Here is a 19363-nt window from a genome sequence, read left to right as displayed (position 1 = left end):
CCCGAAGACGGTCTGCGTTCAAATGCGACTAAGGTTTACAAAAATATCTACTACAAAATTTACATAGAGGTGGTTTAACTGTTTTGGTGTATCTAGAATCCAATAAAGTTTATGCGTGGCGTGTAACTAGAAAGGTCAACCTAACCTTCAAGATACCTTCTTGAACTTCTTGAATTAATATATTAGTTAAATACTTTAAAATTTATATAATTTGAAATCACTGCAAACAAAGCTGGTAAGATTTGTTATGCAGTATTAAATACGATCCTGTTTTCTTATAAAACAATCCATCCAGTTTTATTGTTCAATTGCAATTTACATCGTATCTGTCTCTAATAGTTCCATGGGCAATTTTTTCGTTAATTTCTTTTTAGTTTCATCTAAACGATGATATCAATCAAAGAGCAACACGGAGTCATTTGTCGTTTCCAGCTAAGACAGGAAAAGCAGCTCTACATCGGTTAAAACAACAATATACAATTTATCTCTTTGACCGATTGATATGGATGCAATTGATTCCTACGTTGCTAACACTGCTTATAATTTCAATACTAAAGTTTAAATCTTACCATTTTACAATTTAAATAAATATAAACAATATTTAAACAAAGATGAACGGAACACAATATTTAAAAGTAATGCCAATTTGCTTCATATAATTAATGGAATATGTACAAAGAAATCTTTATGCCAGAAGGTTATTTAATATTATTATAATATAGGTGGAGAGTCCAAAGATCATAATTTAACAATTTTTTTTAATGAAGATGCAGTCCACATTCATTTAATTATAAGTTGTTTATAAAATGTTAAATTGATTTCTTTGAAGAGTTGATCCTAATATTAGTAATATTAGTTAATATTAGTTTTTAGGTATTAACTAAGATTTGATTTCTTGATTTTTTAAGGATGAAGTTTAAACCTATCTTTACTCCTTTAAGTTTATACAAAGGAACATAAGGTTGTACCAAATAGTTTCCATAAAACTTTGACATTTGACTTCCCATAAAGTCATAGCATTACATCGATTTGCCTTGGGCACTATAATTAATTTTGAATATAGCAGTCAATACTTGCGATTATATATATCTATATGTGCTAATTTAATTAATTTTTTTATAAATGCTAATTTATTTTCGGGGTTATTATTTTAATAAAACAACCCGTGGGGAGGAGATAACTATAAATTTTTGTAATTTATTAATAACACACTTTTTTCCTTTGGGTAAAAAATACTTTATTTCTTATAAATACAATTACAGTTATAAATACATAACGTTTTGAAAAAATTTTGATTTTTTAGTTATTTTATAGTTGTTGATACAAATATATTACAAGTTCAATAACAAACTTAAAAATGCTTTCTTTATAATTTGTCCTTTTTTAGTCCATTTTTAATTAACATGTTTTAGGTTATTCGAAATACCGATATATTTAATATAGAGTATTAAATAGCATTTATATATAATTACTTTTTACAAGCTTGTAATTTGTTTTACCTTAATATTTTAAACTGATATTTATTATAAAAATTAAAATTTAAAAATTTAATTGATTAAAATTAATTACATTATTTCAAATTTAAATAATATTCAACGTTTGAATATTTCGGAACATGTATAAAAATATAGAACGATCTTAATAAATATATTACATCACTCAATAAGTCGTGTGACTAACACACAGATGGCGCTGCCATTGTCAAATCCATATGACGTTTATGAAGTACCAACCTTCAAAAGACTATGTGTAAAATTTCATGACATTTCGATTAGCCAGAAAAAAAGTGACATCCATTTAAGTGAAGCTACTTTAGTTATTTTCAAAACAATGGATTCAAAACAATTTCGTGTGTTAATTTATCATTGCTCTTGATAAAAAAAAGGACTGTACAAGCTCAGCAATGGCTTCAAAAGTATTATCCGGACTCTGCTCCATGGAAAAGAACCATTTGTTATTGATTTGCTTAATTTAAATGGGGTCGTACAGACACCGATGATAGTGAACGTTCTGGTCGTCCAATTGAGGTGGTTACTCCAGAAAACATCAAAAAAGTCTAGAAATTGGTTATATCTGATCGTAAATTAAAATAGCGTGAGATAGCTGAGACCGTAAAGATATCAGAACGTAGTGTGTTTACAATTATGCATGAACATTTGACCATGAGAAAGATCTTTTCGAAGTGGTTGCCGCATTTACTCACAGTCGATCAAAAACAACAACGTGTTGATGATTCAGAGCAGTGTTTGGCCATGTTTACACGTAATAAATCAGATTTTTTGCGTCGATATGTGACAATGGATGAAACATGGATCCATCACTTCACTCCGGAATCAAAACGATCATCATCTGAGTGGACTGCAGCCGGTAAACCACGTCCAAAGCGTCCAAAGGCACAACAGTCAGCTGGGAAGGTTATGGCTTCAGTATTTTGGGATGCACATGGCATAATCTTCATTGATTACTGGATCGTTTGAAAGCAGATATTGTGAAACCACGACCGCATATGGCAAAAAAAATATTTTGCTTCACCAAGATAATGCACCATGTCACAAGTCAATAAAACCGATGACAAAATTGCACGAAATTCACTTCGAATTGCTTCCTCATCCGTCGTATAGTCCAGATCTGGTCCCAGCGACTACTGGGTATTCGCTGATCTCAAAAAAATGCTCGCCGGTAAGAAATTCATCTCAAATGAAGTAATTGCTGAAACTGAAGCCTATTTTGAGGTAAAAGACAAATCGTTCTACAAGCACGACGTCGAGAACTTAGAGAAGCGTTGGAATAATTGTATTGTCCTTGAAGGTTTGGCAGAAAGAATTTGTTTTTCTTAGTTAGTCACACGACTTATTGAGTGATGTGTTATTCAACCCCTATTTTGAATTTTCGCAACTAATAAGTTTTTCCCAAAATACACTTTTCCATCGAATGGAATTCCCCTATTCTGAATCGCTTACATCGCTTATTACAGCTGTCTCCTGTAATGGATAAAACTTCAAATTTGATTCAAATCTAATCACTATTGGTTACTTACATATTAAATTAAACTCCTTTTAACTTTTTTACTTCTAATCTTCTTGCTCGGAAATAGGGAAAAAATTTCCATTCCCCTTTTATTCAGAATAAGGGAAGTGGGAATAGGGAAAAAACTGCCATTGATATATCATTCAGAGTAGGGGTGATGATTTTATAAATGAATAACTTATAAACGAATATTTAAAATAAATTTTTATCTTATGCGATTATCTATTTGTATAAGAAATCCTTTCGGGTTATAATACCGGACACACGATTTTCTCTATCGATGACTATCATATGTCTCAAACCAAGCGCGCGAAATTTGTTGAATATTTTAGGAACTGAGTCATGCTGAAAATAAATATATTTTTAATATTTAAAAAAAATGAAACAAATGATTATTACTTCAATTATTAAAAATTACAGATATACTTAATATAGATATTATTATTTAAAATTATAATATAATATAACCACAGTGATTATTAAATAAATCAAATAAAATACTTATTAATCTATTTTAATACTAATATTATTAAGCAGGAAAAATTACCTCACTGACGCGCACTGGTGACGGATTCATAAATATGTCAAAATTAATGGTGAAGTCGACATAATCGTCATTCATTTTAAAATCCTTAAATAAAATATATGCTGTTCATTACATTGGTTTATTATAAATAATAGTTTAAAGTTATATGATTTAGGGTTAACAACATTTAAAACAAAATATAGACTACCAATATTAGTGCAACATTAGTTAAAAATGGGAAAAATTGAGGATGAATTCCAGGGTTTAGTTTGCAATAGTTTAAGATAATAAGGATGATACTCGCTGTGAAGAAAGCACAAATCTTTGCCTTAGTAATAAGACGGAGCCAAAACATATTAAGCTCTAAATTCTGTACGTATTAAGACAACTAAGCAATTATGGGTTGGTATGTTATAAGTAACTATTAAGCGTCTGACTGACTATTCCCTGACTTTAAAATTGTAGCGAAGCTCTGTTGAGAAATAAAATGCTATAAAAGAACCGTTTTATAGAGAATAATACTTTAATTTAATTTAATAATGCTATTTTGCAATTATTTTTTATGATGTATGTTTATCATATCAAAAAATACTAATAGGTCATAACATATCATACATATTACATAGTTGATAACTTCGTCAATTATGTTGCAATTTCATTAACCTCACAAAAAAAATCGCATTAAAAAAAATCGTACAAAAGAATCGCACAAAAAAGGACCATATAAAAACAGATTTTACTATAGCACAGGTTTTACCTATATAGCATACATACATCTTCATACACCTGAAGAAGTCTTCTTGTTTCTCACAAGAAGTCTTGTGTCAACGGTTTTGATCTGCCAAAAGAGTGATTATACTAATTTTTTACAAGATTGTTGTGTTATACAGGCAAAATTTAGTAAATACTAAATGCATGAGCGTCATGTAGGAATGGAGGAAATATTACTACTTACATTAATAGACGGAAACCGTGGATAAAGATTTGTAAATGTTTGTATTGTGGTTTCTTTTTGCCAAAACCTCTTCTTTTCGTCATAAAGTGACTTTAGTAATATGACAATCAATTGAGAACGCAATATAATCCCACTTACTCGACCACGTGTACGTTCCTGAAAGCAAAAATAATAAATGAAACTCAAATAAATAATATAAATGTAATTAAATTTTATTACTCTTTCATTCACATCTTCCACAATTGGAAATCCATTATGATTGCATTTCTTTAAAACATCAAAAACATATTTGGCATTCTCGCGTAAGCGAAAGCAGATCACTGGTGAGCTCATAATTTGCGCTGCTTTTAAACCCATATATTTGGGTTGTGGTTCCCATGGCAACATCGGGACATTATTGATTTTTACTTGTATATCATAAAGGCCCTATAATGATTCATATACACTAAATAAATAAGAGCCTGGCTTCAAATATAAAATTAATATGCACCCACATCATTAAAATAGTCGCCTACCCATTTAGCGCTTATGAGCGTTAAAATGAGCGGGAAAAAGAATGAAGTTTCAACTCCAGTTGTTTCCATTAAAATAACGGAAAGACTTATTGTCATACGAAGTACGCCACCCAAATTTGCCGCAGCTCCGATTAACGCATACTTTCCGGGATTTAAAAAGTGCTAAAAATATGTATTGTTATAAGTAAAAAGTAATTGATTTATATTAGTTAATTCATTTACAGCTTGTGGGAAGAGATAGTAAAATATAGCTGCAACAAGTCTTCCCCATGCAGCACCTACAAGTGCAGTTGGTATGAATACTCCCAATGAAACATTTAAGCCGAAAGTAAAGCAAGATAGGAAATAATATATGATTGTAAAAATAGTTAATGTCAGTATTTTATGTGAGCCTGAAATATGTCAATTATCAGAAAATATATTTATAATTGATTTCATTTTGCTATTACCTGGAGGATCATGGAAAAGTGCTCTGACAGTTGCTTCCGGCGTTTGAAACCAAAGTGCAGCCACTGCATTATACTCATTGTCATCACAAAACAACTGATATAAAAGTAATATATAAACATTTTTTACGCACATTTTAAATTTTATAATTATATTTTTTTTTTATACCTGCACAGGATAGTCAGTAGGATCATTTCCTAACTGTCGGCAATCGTTTATAAAATAAATCGATGTGCATGCTAATGTTACTCCCATTAATGCAACAAATGCTGCTTCTACAACTTTAGCAAACTTAAATTTAATAAAGCGACTTCGAAAACGATTGATTTTTGTATTTATTGAATTCCAAATAGCGCCCAATAGACCGCAAGATACACCCAATAATAAAAATATAGGTAATTCGAAATATTCAAAAGTCAGCGGTTGATCGAATTGACCTAAGTTAAATAATCCAGTAAAAGTGAAGTTATTTAATCCATGATAAGCCGATAAAACAATATTTAAAGTAAATGAACTAATAATCGATGCAATCAAAGTACGCCAAATCAAATTTTGATTCCAGAAACTAGCGGCTTCTTCAAGTGAAAATAACATTCCACCTATAGGAGAGCCGAAGGCAGCAGCTACACCAGCTGCGCTACCTCCTAGAACAAAATCACGTTTCTCATGGTCATTACGGAAAGCTTGATATATGCCGCTATCAATATTAAAACTTGTACTTTTTCCTTGCGATATACCAGCAGCTACAACAGCACCTGCATGTATCATTGGTCCTTCCTATAAATGAATATTAGTTAAAAAAACTTTACTTTAATTCATAATTTATACACATACCTTTCCGCCAGCTAAGCCACCGACAACAGATGTGATTACACCAATGGCTTTTACGGCTAGTGTTTTGATCCGAACAATTCTTGGTATTTTGACGCCATTTAAATATGCTTTTACCTGTGGTATACCACTACCAGCTGTTATAGGCTCTATATATGTTACCAAAGTAGCGCCCAGTGCAACAGGTATCACACTAACAGTCATCCATAAAAGGTATGGTATAACTAAATCCCCACCCATACCAGTGGAAATAGGTACATTTGCATCAACGGCTAAAAATAAAATAATTAAGAAAATTAAAGATAATTATAATTATGTTCATTAAATAAATGTCGTATAAATAAGAAATAAGTAATTGAGTTACCGATCAGTAATTATTTAGTAATTAAAAATAACAGATTGACTGCGAAAGAGTTCTTTTAGGATCCCACTGGCATATAAAAAGTTACTTGATTGCTCTTTGGTTATAACACACGAAGACAAAAATTGCATTTCCGAAAATACTTATTATTGAAAAATGACATGGTAATAGCTTGGTACGCAGTCAAAATGCGTATTGTTTTTTTTATTTATTTACATATACTCTACTTACTACATGAGTACTAGCACTTTAGAGAAAAGTATACGTGTATTCGAACTTAGAGATGAAATAGATTATCTGTTTGAAAACACATGAATTTGCTTAAAATGCAAATTTGCTTTATATTCAATTTTGCTATTCTTTTATACAAATATGTATAAAAACAACTACTGGATGTTGACTCACTTTTTCTTATTGAACTTTTATTAATCTATTTATTATTATTTATTTACTAAACATATTAACACTCAAAGCGTTACTTACATTTTTTGAGGAGTTCGTATTTTCGTGTTGATAATGCTTCAATTATAATGTCAATAACACAAGCTACTAATGCAGTTATTACACCAATTTTTATAAAAATAATCCAACGTAAAATATCTCTCTGAAGATGAAAACGTCTAGTTTGAGATTTTCTTTGAGCATTTCGGTAAAGTTTATTTTCACATACTTCATAATCTAAACTCTGTAAAAGAAAAATTTAAGCTGGTTTATGTTTCGTATATATTATTTACACTGGATATACTTCATATATGCTATTCGAATTTCTTTGGACATTCTCTATGGCTGTAGTGCGAGATCTTACATGGAAGCTTGGACTGTGGTCCTCTAAATGCATAGAATTGCTACTATTACAAGGTAAATGTCGTCGTCTAACCCCTGATGTTGATGGCTGGAAAGAAAATACATTGCTAATGAAAAGTTCTTGGTTTAGTAATAAATGCGAAGCTGTGTTACCTTTTCTTTGTCTAAATTATGATACGAATCTGATTCACTGTCGCTAGTATCTATGTGTACTAAAGTGTCTACATCCTTCTTATTACTTTTAGAAAGTTTGACCTCATCTTCTGTATCTGATTCACTATTTATACACGCTAAAGTGTTGACATCTTTGTTAATTTTTCTATCTGTACATAGCAATTCTTCGTCGGTTGTAACTTTGTCGGTCTCAGTTTGAACTTTAATATTGTTTCTTGCTGCCTCTTGCTCTTCATCGGAAATTGTATCATCAACAAGCAATACTTCGTCCACTTTTGGTTTCATTGTTAATTTCAGTACTATGTTACTTTGCTTTTAAATTAAACATAGATATTTTGCTAGTGTTTTAACTCGCATATATATATATAAACTTAACAAGAGCCTTTTCTTTGTATATTAGTAACTCACTAATTTTATTATTATATATATTTTGTATATATTGTATATATAACACAATAAGTCATAAATTATTAAAAATTGCGAATATTGATACGTACACCCCCAAAATATGATATCAACAAATGCGAGACTGAAATTAGTCCAAGGTTGCATTTCTACAAAAAATTCATAGTAAAAATCAAATCTTATAAAAAGACTTGTAATGTTTTTTCTATTATGTTAAAAATGTTATGTTAAAAATACTCCAAAAATAATAGTTAAATAGTTAGTTAATATTTGAACAAGTGATTTATATATATATGACAAAAAGGGAAAATGCTATAAAAATAACAACTTTTATTTTTAAAATATATTTTATTAGGCAAATTTCTTTATTCCTTAAATATTGTTATAATGACAACTGCATACTTAGGACGTGTGCGAGATAGGCTAAAACAAATGGGAATTTTTTTGGGTTTTTTTGCACTGCACACATTTAGCCATTTATCAACACGTATCGACACATCACTACATTATTGTTTCTAGACAGTTATTAGTAAAACAATTTTTAATTAAAATAACATACATTTAAACTCAGATTATGTAAAGTAAATTGAAATTTCCTAGAGATTTTTGCACTGCACTTATATAAATATTTATTTTTTTGCTCTTGTTTATTATTTTTGGTTGAAAGTTTTCAAATTTATTTATTAAACATCTTTTAAAATTTTCGCAATGGTAACACATAATTTATCTTATTTATATCTAATTTACTCTACTCGAAATTCTGGTAAATACCGACATTCGCTGCCATACCGACATAATTTACTATTTCGCTGAACTTGTCATTAATTTACTCGAACTCACATACGGCTTATGCTTTGATCAGGTATAACTTTATTTATTAAATTCTATAATTGATTCTTCTTAATCGTTAAATAAAGACTGGTTGCTACAAAAAATTTAATATGAAGTTGGAAAATAAACGATGCTAATAATAAAGTGATTTTCGAATGCAATATGTGTAATATAGTTTTCAGCAAAAAAGCGGATAAGATTAGGATAAATGACGCATTTGATTATGAAACATATGATCTTAATGAGAACGGTGAGATCTTGAAACTATTTATAAATAGTTATTGAATTTTGAAATATTATATATATATATATATATGTAATGAAAAACCTATGATATGCTTCATCTAGACGAATGTAAACATTTTCTAAATAATTTAATTTCAATTATTTCCTAATGACGTATTGTCTGTCTAAATATAGTACAAACGGGTATTAAAACAGTTTTAATGCATAGACTTTTTTATAATTAAAATTTTTCAACAGCCAATTTAAATTTAAAAATTTGTCTTTTTGATAGAATTCAATAAACATACAAAAATTGTATTTTATTAAGTTAAAATGATTTAGTATAATATATACTAAATAGTATATGATTTAGTATACTATAAGGTTATATCGCTGTCAGAATTTGAAATAGTTCTCCAACTACAAAAAAAGCCAATTTATATTATATCGGTATATGTATAAGTAGAAGGTTTTAACATATTCAAAGCTGTAAAAATGTAATCAAAATTACTCAAATATTTAGTGATAAAAACCTATTGTTAAAGAAGCAAATTGATATTAACGAACGGATCGGAAATAACTTAATGCTAAGAGAATGAAAAAAATTTTCTGCTAATATTTACAATATCAAATAATATTTAATTTTTAATAAAAATTACAATATATACATATTACTTTATTTTTATTCAAAATAACTCTTATATAGGGAAAAATTTATTTAAATTTGTATTATATTTATTAACTATTTAAACACTTCACTTTTATTAAATTCCACCTATAAGATGAACAACACGATTTTTATAACGTTTTGAGATATCTTTCTCAATTTTGAATTGTAGATCTTTTGTTTGTTTTGTTAATTCGGCTAATACCGGAGTTAATTCCAGGCGTTGCTGTTTTAGTTCAGCCGCTTGGTCTTTTAGTGTTTCTTTTGTTGAACGTATTTTTTCAACACCCTTTGTCATATGATCCAATTTTGAAACCAACAAATCTGCATATTTAGGGGAATGCTTTAATTGGAAGAGATGACGTGTTTGTTCACAATTTATTTCTTGTAAAATTATGTCAACATTTTTTAGCATTTTGACAATACTTTCAGTATCATGTGTGGATATATTGTCGGATAAAGCAAACATAATATTATTACTATTATCAAGCTGATTTAGTTCAAACAATCGCATACGCAAATACGCTTCCAGCTCATAAAGTTCATCCAGAATACGATTTCGGTAATTTGGCGCATCCAATAATGTATACGCTTGTTCACCTATTTCAATACAATAATCAAATAAAATTTGAATTTATATCTTATAATTAATTAAATCACCTTTAGCTACTCCACCATCCATTCCAACACCTTCCACAACAATTCCATACTCCTCGATGGGTACATCAAAACTTACTTCAACATTGTCGGCTGCACTGGTTTCAATACCCCAATCGATTTCTGCACCTTCTGTTTCACTTAAATCATAATTTACCGTATTGTTTTCTAAATTTAAGTCTCCGAAATCGATAATTTCAGCAGAAATAGTTGAAGAAGTTCCGCCATTATCGTCGCAACCAAAATCAATTTCATTTTCGGTTGCAACGCCAGAATTTGAAGAGTTTCTGTTTGTTATGTTTAACTTTAGAACTGGCTCCTCAACAGATAATGGAGCCTCTTTATGTATATACTGGTAAATCGTTGTGTTTCCAAATTCAACTAAGTGTTTAAGTAGAGGTAAACATACCTTCTGTTCTGAACAGTCTGCATATAAATCTATGGCATTTTCTATATTATTTACATTACGAATAGATTTTTGATAAATTTCAGGCAATGTGTTTAGTACATTTATAAATTCTTCCTGTAAATTTAACCCTTTTACGCCAAGTTGTTGTAGAAGCGCAGTATGTTCTGCCTGTATTTGAGTTTCAGGCTTAGCAAGATCTTGTATTCGTTTTAAGCATTCATCAGCTTGTTGCTCCAACTTAATCATCTGCTTTTTAAGGCCAGGTATTTCATAATTATTGTTACGTACATAAATTTGTGACGTTTCAACTAGATAAATATTATCCTTCTCATACAATCGCACAATTTCTTGCCAATCCTTCATGCGTTGACTGCCATAACTACCGAATACGTTTTTCGTACCCTTTTCAGTTTCTGTCAGAATTTCCACAATTTGCTTGCAGTGAAAATAGTTAATATCTATATTAAAAAATTGTTTCAGTACAAACGACTGCAATTAATAAAACCTACTCACTTGTTCCGGTTAACAACTTTATTAGTTGTTCATTTGAAGGCATATCCTTTAAAGCATTTGTTATCTTGTTACGGATATCCTTTAGTTGCATTTGTATATTCTTTGGGCCAATTTTTCTGCTGACCAACCAATCATGCAGTTTATATATGTGTATATCAATAGGAATATCAGCTTCCTATTGTTAAAATTTTAATGAAATATTTAATAATTATTAAATATACTTACATTCATCTCGGCACACTTGTTTTGTCCACGCAAACAAAAATATAATAAAAAATAATTGATAGTAAAGCAGAGTCGTAATAAAATGTAGTAAAAAAATACCTTTTCCAATTCACCATATTTGCTATGCAACATTTCAAATCGTTTTTTCTTCTTCACTGACTTATTTTTTTTCGGCATGTTAATTGAAATTTTTATTAAATTTATATATGTATTTACTTATTGAACTTTTTTAAAAAAAATATATAGTTCATTATAACAAAATTACAAATTTTTATAGCTGAAAAATTTTGTTTCGATAATTTAAAATGTCAGTTTTAATTTTTAAGAATATAAGATAATGATTATTTTAATTGTTTTCTACATTACTGCGTTTTTAAAAATTATTTATTGTTATTCTCATATTATGACGCGATTATCATTCCCTGTAAGGAATGAATTAGAAGATTTCTGCCTGTGGTTCGTAAGGAATCAGGTGTGTCTAGATTAAATATATATGAAACCATTTATTCTGTTGGGGTAAAACTTTGGATTAAGTGAACGCGTTACCATTGTGCACAACATAATTAGTGCACATAATTTAGTATATATTACATAAATAATTTATTAAAATATAAGTTCTCCTATGCCATACCAACACGATAGTATAAAAACAATTCTTATGTTATTTATATATATTTTGCATATTTTTTTTTATAAATGTAATAAAAATTGTCACAACCAAATTTCAAATTGCAATTGATCGAGTTAGGCTTCATGAGTAGACAAATATGTGAGTAATAATCATAATCACGACGCTTCGGTTTAGTAAAATAATTTATTAATGTTATTTTTCTATATGTTCTAAATCATAAAAACAAAAAATAAACTTTAAAGTTATAGTTTATAATTCGACAAATAGGGTTTATGAAGGGCCCGTTGGGACCTGTAAGTTGATAATATAAAAGGATAAACAAGATGGTTACATGGGTAGAGAAGTGAGTGGGTAGTAGTTGGGGGGAGCTGGAGGGAGGAAAGAAAATGGGAAGGATTGAGTGGATGGAATATATTTGAACGTTAGTCTGAATCCAAGCGGAGATATCTGGCTACTTCGATGGTGTGTGTCCAAAGGTCAATTAGACGGAGGTTTGTGAGTGCGGTGGGGCGGGACAACAAATGGGTGACATCATGGGGAGAAGAGTTGGAGTCAGGGCACACATTTGGAATAGATGTTTTTATGCGTGACAAGTAACTGCTTAGCACTCGACAGTATCCTGATCCCAATCGAACTAGGACAGTTCGTGCTGCACGGTGGAGGTGTCGTTATTTCAGCGAGATGGTCAGGTGGAGGCGTATTAAGAACCTTGTTGTCAGATAACCTTGGTCTTGAAGAGGGTACTATATCTGTGTGGAGAGTTACTTCACGTTTATATTTGACTTCACTGATGTTAGCTCCATTGTAAAGGATGTCGATATCGACACGATCTATGGTAAGAACGGAGGGAGGGCTCTCCTAGCCATAAAAACAAAAAATAATCTTTAAAATTATAGTCTACAATTCGATAAACAAAATTTATAAAGGGCTTTAAACTAATGTCAGTGTACATGCTCAATGATTCTCCAGTTATTCATTATCCATTTTTATTTCTGCTATATAGCTAGTAACGACCCACCATCATAATTTTATAGCAATTCTTCATACGGTTGGGAATTCCGCATATAATATTAAAATCAATTATATTTGTATTACACATATAAGGTATATTTTTTTTTCATTAATATTTTATACATTTTCTTTTAATTACAACATCTAGAATTGGAAGTAGTTTTTAAATTGATCAATGCAATATATCAATATTTAATACATCAATTGTAAATTGTATGAATTTGTTAAAACTGCTTTAAGATGCGAATAATTCACTTTAATATAAAATAGATTATTGAAATGTATGCTTGGTAACAACAAATAAATTATTATAGATAACTTTATTTTTACTTTTCAGAATCACTTTCTACAAGATATTTAAATTCGATAGACCACCAAGGATAGACGGCATTACACAACGCATGTGGATACTTAACAATAGTTTTCTCATTACTAATTGTATCAGAAAATTCTAAACATATTCCTTTGATTCGCATACCTGCACCTAAAAATTTTTTCACAGATATCAGACGGCAAGCATTACAGTTTCCGTACAAAAGATGTGAAGGAAATGGTTTTAAATAATTGCAAAATATCGCTAATATCCATTCACCCTCATTTGGATTACAAAATTTAGGAATGGTTGTAGTATCATCCTTGTTGTGTTCATCTGATAACGACTCCCAATCATCTACCACTGCCTCGGTTTTTTTTGGCGTTTCAATAACGTTATGTGCGTAATGAGATTTTAGTTTAAAACACATAATATACAATTCGGTAACTTCAACGTACCAAGATGCACAGTATATGCGTCCTATTAAATATTGGAGAGAGTCGAAGCTATCCAGTCTTCCAGAAAGTGGCTCATAATATAGATAAAGATATTTTATAACATTAGCACGTAAGGATTTTATATCCGAAGGGCTCATATCTTTGATTTGAAATTGTGGAATTAACTTTTCGCAAATATCACCAGTTTTTTTCTTCTTATGTACATAGCGTTGATAAATGTTTTTCCAAAAGTATACGGAGTTTACCAATGCAGCTGTTTGTTTACAAATTAACGCAAAGGAACGTATGTCTTCAGGGGGTATATACTGAGACACATAGTACCAAATTTCTTCGGCAATATTGCAGCAATCCTCATTAAATTTATCTTTTTGTGCATTATTTGGTAATTTTTTTGTAGTGTTCTGAATTTGCTGTCTTGTAGGTTTAACTTTTAGGTAAATATTTTGTTGCAAGCTTTCTGAAAAGTTTTTTACATATATCTATAGTTATTTGTATGTTATTTTACAGTTTCTTTACTTACTCCGCTTGCCTTTACTGCTACGCAGTATTTGAAAATGTTCTTCCATTTCCATAAAAAGTATAATTAATAAACAATTACAATGTGAGAGTTTATAGTTGGGCTTTTAGTCTAAATAAATCTAACATTACATTTTTTTATCTCAATCAGCTGCTTCACAGACTGCCACAAAAATTTATCTGCAAGTGTTGTCTACCCAAAATATTATGTGTAATCATCGTCAATTTATCTTTATCAATTTGTAATTTGACATTTCGCAAAACCAAAAAGTTACGTCAAATAAAAATATAACTAAAAACAAATAAATACTTTAGAGTTCTATTTTAAATGTTTGGGAAAAATATAATTTCGTTATAATATTAATTACGAATAAGAGAATTGACGATTCGGTGCACAAAGAGCGTGAATATATTTAACTTGTTCGAAATGGCTGAATCGATTGTGCAAGACTGGCTAACAGAGTACAAACGTATCAAGGACGGACCTGTCGCAGATGTAACGGCGTTCGGATTAGAGAATGAAGCCGATCTTGAAATAGCTGAGGCTATTTATACGATATTTAATGAACGTCATAGAAATGACTCATTAGTTCATTCAATTTGTGTGCAATTGCTAGAATTTTACCGTGCGACTGATGATGCGCTGCGAAAATTTCCTTTGCAGTTCATACCAGTACTTATATACACGTACCTGCATTCGGTGTCAGCTGGTGATAAAAAAGGTTCTCGCAGCGTTGAAACACTTTTAATTTGCATTTACAACGCTGAGGTGTCTACGGAGGATGGGGGCAATCATGTAGAATCATTTCGTATGCCAATATTAGCGCAAGCTTCTGTGTATCATGAAGAAAAAAATTTACCTATGACCGACTTAAGGCGTTGGGAAGAGAACTGTAACCGGGAAGTTAAATGGGGTCCGCATTCTCAAATTGAAGCAATAACAGCACAGAACCGATTGCGTATTATGACTGCTTTATTATTTTGTTATAATCAGCATTTAAGTCAAATACAAAAGTCTGCATTAATTCATTTATGTCGCGTAGCATCTCAACTCGTAGCACAAGGCTTTTCAAAGCAACCTGGACACACGCATAGGATCTCATATGGGTAAGTGAGCCATTGCATTGCATTTTAAATTTAATGAGTCAAAATATAACATATATTTTAGTACCGATTCTGGAAGTGGATCATTAATACCAAAATCACCAACTCCGCGCATTCCACTTTCGTCTCAGTTTCTACTTGAACTTGTACACTCAATTTATTTTGCTATGTTTAATGGATTTGGTACAGTTGCTATACAAACATTGGAGGATATACATCATAGAGCTTGTTTTGAAATGTATACTGAACTAATACTTGTTACAAGTGCTGTACGTAATTCATTACATGCAAATCCATCTGGTCAACCTAGTGACGGGCCAATGGGTTTAAGTGTAGCTCTGACGCCAGCAACAAATACTGTTACCACTTCCGTGTCCAAATCTATGATCACAAATGCATCATTCCGTACGAAAAAACTGCCTGATGATATTCCAATTCAAGTACAGGATTTGACAATGCCACAAGCGCCTCCACTAGCAAGTGTAAGTGAAGAACAAGAACAAGGTGGAAAAGAACAAACACAGCAGTCTACACGCAATTCTATTATACGTCCAAGTATGGAAGGCATAAAAGCACAGGCACATAAAGCACTTATTGCTGGCTTTAAAAAATCAAAAGATAAAGAAAAAGATGGTAAGTCTGGCAGTAACATTCCATCAGAGCCACCTAAACCACCGGTACGTAAGTTTGATAAACACACACAGAGGAACTCGTTACTACAGTTACAAGCTGAAGCCCCACAGATAAGTAGTATGGAATATGAAAAAAGTCCATCGATTGCACTCAAAAACAAAGCATATGATTCACTTGAAACTAATGAAATGTTGCCAATGCAAACACTTTTAGTAAATGAGAGCGGCAGTGGCAGCTTTAGTATCGATAGCGAGCTCAATGGTAGCAGTAATGTAATCAACAACAACAGTGCTGCAAGTAATACTACCTCCTTAACCAGTAGCGATTTAATAACCAAAAGTTTTGAGTCGAACATTGAAATACCTACACTTGGCTTAAGTGGTAAAGCGGGTGAAGTTAGTGTCGAATAGTGCAGACAAGAGTTGGAATCTATGCTTCCAGTACTTTATAAATTATGATGTGTTTTTGCATACATTCTCGTTAAGTTTCACCAAATTGTGTTGTTTTAATGCTCAGATGTTGATTGCAGCATTAATGACTATAGCTGCAATATATGTTGAATATTTCTATTCATTTCAAATGATCCAATGGTGTAAATGTGGAATTGTTAGAAATAAATTGTTAAGGGTAAGATAAGTAAGCATATTTGTTGTAAAGGTAATATAACTAATATTTTAATGGTTTTAACAAAATAATTTTACTTAATACATATTTGTTATTGAATTTTAATAATTAATATTTTAACTTTTATCTTATTTATAGTATTAACCAATTATAAAATGAATTCCAAATTGTTGTTTAGCCATTTACAAAGGCAAATATTAAAGCATTCATATTTTTACAATAAATAATAAACAGGAACAGTGAATAATCAGCATTACCAAATTGCAATCTTATTATAAGCATTAATTTATTTAAACCAAAAATATACATATAAAATATAAATGTATTTATTGAATGTTGATATATTATTACGGTTTATTGTAACTAATTAAACATATATATATTTAAATACATGTAATGTGTAAAAAAAAACAAAACAAAATGCAAAATGCTACGTTTTTCTAAATTTACTTTGCAAGAAAATTCGAGGTACGTCAATGCCTTCCTTATAATTCAAAGTTCGTCTGTGAACATAACAATTCGAAATAGTTTCAAATTGATTGCTTTCAAACAGTTCAGATAATTCACTTTCCGAAAAGTAGTAACTACGTGTGCCATCTTGTCGCATATAAAGATTTTCTGCAATTTTATGCCCTGGTTTGAATCGTAACTGTGCCATATCATATCGACCGTAATCACGGAAGAGTACAATGCCATTTGGTTTCAATAGTTCCCTCAAGTTCTTCACAACAATTGGAAACTTTTTCGGATTTATTGCTGACAAGACGAACACCATTGTGATAATATCTAGCGAAGATTTTGGTATAGTATCTAATAGTTCTTCAGTGGTTATATCACATTGAAATGCTTTCATACAATTTTCATCGTATAATGAATTCGTGCGTACAAATTCTATTGCACGAGGTGAAAAATCGCAAGCGTAGTAGAAAAATTTATTTGCAAGAGTTTTATCCTCGATTAGAGGATATATAAGATTACCAACCCCACAGCCTACTTCCAACATATATCGTTTTTTTGAATTTGTGGTAGTACCACTGTCAGTGTCGCATAATAATTCCGTAAACTCTCTTGTCGTCCAACGCCGGTCTTTAAAAAATCTAGTTTCATTCCTTTTATAGAAAAGATCCCAATTCCTTTGTGCTTGCAGTTCCAACTCTTTTGCTTTAAAATCAGATACCAATCGTTTATCTTGCTCATGTAAACGTTGCTTTTCCTCATCTGTAAGACACTTCTCATTATTTGTAAATATGTCTTTAATTAGTCCAGTTTCATTATCCTCATTCATATTTTGGAAAGGGCAAAATACGTGTTCGGATATCCCAATTTGTGATGCACTACGAATACCAGGCTACTTTAATATTATTCCTACCTACAAACTTGAAACGATTTTTGTTGAAAAGCAGAATGGCACTGCCAGCATGAAAAATCTATGAGATAAACAATGATTTCATACAATATTTGCGTTTTTTGGTCAATTTTGTATGTAGTAGATGTAGAAACTCAATTATTATTATTATTGTTAAGGGATGTGACTCTGCGACTGTCGGATCAATTGTGCTCCTTCTGGGTTTAGAGTAGGTCTCTAAGTCCTCTTGTGTTAATATAAAGTAGCATAGAACCTACTTTTTAGAGTTTTATTGCCTCTATCATAAGAATATACATTCCCAGTAGTCTATTCCGTTTGTGTATTAGCGCAGGGCATTTTAACAGCACATTTGTGGTAAACTTCTCATTCTATTCACGGAATCTACAGTTTGCATCCATAAGTATTCCCAGTCTTATTAAACATAACCTACCTTAGACATTTTTTCAGAAAAGCGTTTTTTGTGTTATTTGCAGTGTTTTGTAAATTGAGTGTACGCGAAAAAATGAAATTAACGCGAGAAAATTTTCGTGCGATGATTTATTACGACTTTCGACGTGGATTACCAAGACAAGTATGCATCGATTAACTTACTTTCACATTTGGCGATGAAGCTACATCTTTTGCCACTGTGAAACGCTGGCACATTGATTTTAATCGTAAACAGTTATAAAAACTAATTTTAATTTTCAATTTAATTCAATTATATATAGGCGCAAGATCTTGCATTATTATACAGCAAAATTGTTCCAAACAATATGTCACCGTGTCACCACAATGTGCTTCGAAAGTCTGTACAACTACATAAATTTTAGACAATCTCTAAAAATGACAATCGAACATTGACAAAATTCGATAATAAAACTTGACAGATCTAGAGTAAATCCAGATTGAATCCAGATTTATCAATCGAAAACACCATTAGATTATATTGAAAACTTTTGCGTGACCATTACTGTTTACATACGGACTTAACGGTATAGTTAGATCATTAAGTTCTTCACACTATGCTTCTGAAATATTCCATGTGGTTAGCTTATTTAGTTTGCAATTGACAACGATACCCTTATGATCGAACCAAGAGACGAGATTTGTTAAACTTTGCATTTGGTTTAGAGAAAATACATAGAAATAAGTA

The 19363-nt window shown here is 30.7% G+C and overlaps 5 protein-coding genes across 5 annotated transcripts; 1 reads left to right on the top strand and 4 right to left on the bottom strand.

Annotated features, from left to right (window-relative positions):
• Nucleotides 1–2667: 2667 nt before the first annotated feature.
• LOC119680659 (H(+)/Cl(-) exchange transporter 7-like) lies at nucleotides 2668–8055 on the bottom strand. Its single transcript, XM_038093586.1, has 13 exons — nucleotides 7620–8055; nucleotides 7408–7554; nucleotides 7146–7347; nucleotides 6305–6573; nucleotides 5639–6247; nucleotides 5473–5566; nucleotides 5246–5415; nucleotides 5003–5185; nucleotides 4728–4934; nucleotides 4509–4664; nucleotides 3575–3658; nucleotides 3038–3372; nucleotides 2668–2981 (listed from the first exon to the last, which is right to left on the bottom strand). The coding sequence occupies exons 1-12, from the start codon at nucleotides 7923–7925 to the stop codon at nucleotides 3250–3252; spliced, it is 2550 nt and encodes an 849-aa protein (XP_037949514.1). The 5' UTR covers nucleotides 7926–8055; the 3' UTR covers nucleotides 2668–2981; nucleotides 3038–3249.
• Nucleotides 8056–9813: 1758 nt separating this feature from the next.
• LOC119677393 (CDK5RAP3-like protein) lies at nucleotides 9814–11766 on the bottom strand. The gene is made up of 5 exons (XM_038088726.1): nucleotides 11672–11766; nucleotides 11573–11587; nucleotides 11348–11522; nucleotides 10429–11292; nucleotides 9814–10368 (listed from the first exon to the last, which is right to left on the bottom strand). Exons 1-5 carry the CDS (start codon nucleotides 11747–11749, stop codon nucleotides 9866–9868), a joined length of 1635 nt encoding a protein of 544 aa, XP_037944654.1. The 5' UTR covers nucleotides 11750–11766; the 3' UTR covers nucleotides 9814–9865.
• A 1642-nt stretch (nucleotides 11767–13408) lies between these two features.
• On the bottom strand, nucleotides 13409–14742 carry LOC119677394. Its single transcript, XM_038088727.1, has 2 exons — nucleotides 14506–14742; nucleotides 13409–14442 (listed from the first exon to the last, which is right to left on the bottom strand). Exons 1-2 carry the CDS (start codon nucleotides 14555–14557, stop codon nucleotides 13541–13543), a joined length of 954 nt encoding a protein of 317 aa, XP_037944655.1. The 5' UTR covers nucleotides 14558–14742; the 3' UTR covers nucleotides 13409–13540.
• Nucleotides 14743–14829: 87 nt separating this feature from the next.
• On the top strand, nucleotides 14830–16921 carry LOC119677392 (hyccin). The gene is made up of 2 exons (XM_038088725.1): nucleotides 14830–15608; nucleotides 15670–16921. The coding sequence occupies exons 1-2, from the start codon at nucleotides 14929–14931 to the stop codon at nucleotides 16646–16648; spliced, it is 1659 nt and encodes a 552-aa protein (XP_037944653.1). The 5' UTR covers nucleotides 14830–14928; the 3' UTR covers nucleotides 16649–16921.
• Nucleotides 16922–17202: 281 nt separating this feature from the next.
• LOC119680279 (tRNA N(3)-methylcytidine methyltransferase METTL6-like) lies at nucleotides 17203–18256 on the bottom strand. The gene has a single exon (XM_038093016.1). It carries the CDS (start codon nucleotides 18145–18147, stop codon nucleotides 17293–17295), a length of 855 nt encoding a protein of 284 aa, XP_037948944.1. The 5' UTR covers nucleotides 18148–18256; the 3' UTR covers nucleotides 17203–17292.
• Nucleotides 18257–19363: the final 1107 nt, after the last annotated feature.

Source organism: Teleopsis dalmanni, chromosome 2, assembly GCF_002237135.1.
Source record: "Teleopsis dalmanni isolate 2A chromosome 2, ASM223713v2, whole genome shotgun sequence".
Lineage (NCBI taxonomy): Eukaryota > Metazoa > Arthropoda > Insecta > Diptera > Diopsidae > Teleopsis > Teleopsis dalmanni.
This window is presented reverse-complemented; position numbering and strand designations above follow the sequence as displayed.

Excerpts from the sequence above, each read along its gene's own strand:
- LOC119677394 (XM_038088727.1), bottom strand. The coding sequence starts at position 14,557 with ATGGAAATGGAAGAACATTTTCAAATACTGCGTAGCAGTAAAGGCAAG. Across the intron at positions 14,443-14,505 it reads TAGCAGTAAAGGCAAGCGGA|AAAGCTTGCAACAAAATATT; the intron begins GTAAGTAAAGAA and ends AAAACTTTTCAG.
- LOC119680279 (XM_038093016.1), bottom strand. The coding sequence starts at position 18,147 with ATGAATGAGGATAATGAAACTGGACTAATTAAAGACATATTTACAAAT.
- LOC119677392 (XM_038088725.1), top strand. The coding sequence starts at position 14,929 with ATGGCTGAATCGATTGTGCAAGACTGGCTAACAGAGTACAAACGTATC. Across the intron at positions 15,609-15,669 it reads ACGCATAGGATCTCATATGG|TACCGATTCTGGAAGTGGAT; the intron begins GTAAGTGAGCCA and ends CATATATTTTAG.
- LOC119677393 (XM_038088726.1), bottom strand. The coding sequence starts at position 11,749 with ATGCCGAAAAAAAATAAGTCAGTGAAGAAGAAAAAACGATTTGAAATG. Across the intron at positions 11,293-11,347 it reads AAAGTTGTTAACCGGAACAA|ATATTAACTATTTTCACTGC; the intron begins GTGAGTAGGTTT and ends TTTTTAATATAG. Across the intron at positions 10,369-10,428 it reads GGATGGTGGAGTAGCTAAAG|GTGAACAAGCGTATACATTA; the intron begins GTGATTTAATTA and ends GTATTGAAATAG.
- LOC119680659 (XM_038093586.1), bottom strand. The coding sequence starts at position 7,925 with ATGAAACCAAAAGTGGACGAAGTATTGCTTGTTGATGATACAATTTCC. Across the intron at positions 5,567-5,638 it reads CTACTGACTATCCTGTGCAG|TTGTTTTGTGATGACAATGA; the intron begins GTATAAAAAAAA and ends CTTTTATATCAG. Across the intron at positions 5,186-5,245 it reads ACTATCTCTTCCCACAAGCT|CACTTTTTAAATCCCGGAAA; the intron begins GTAAATGAATTA and ends ACATATTTTTAG.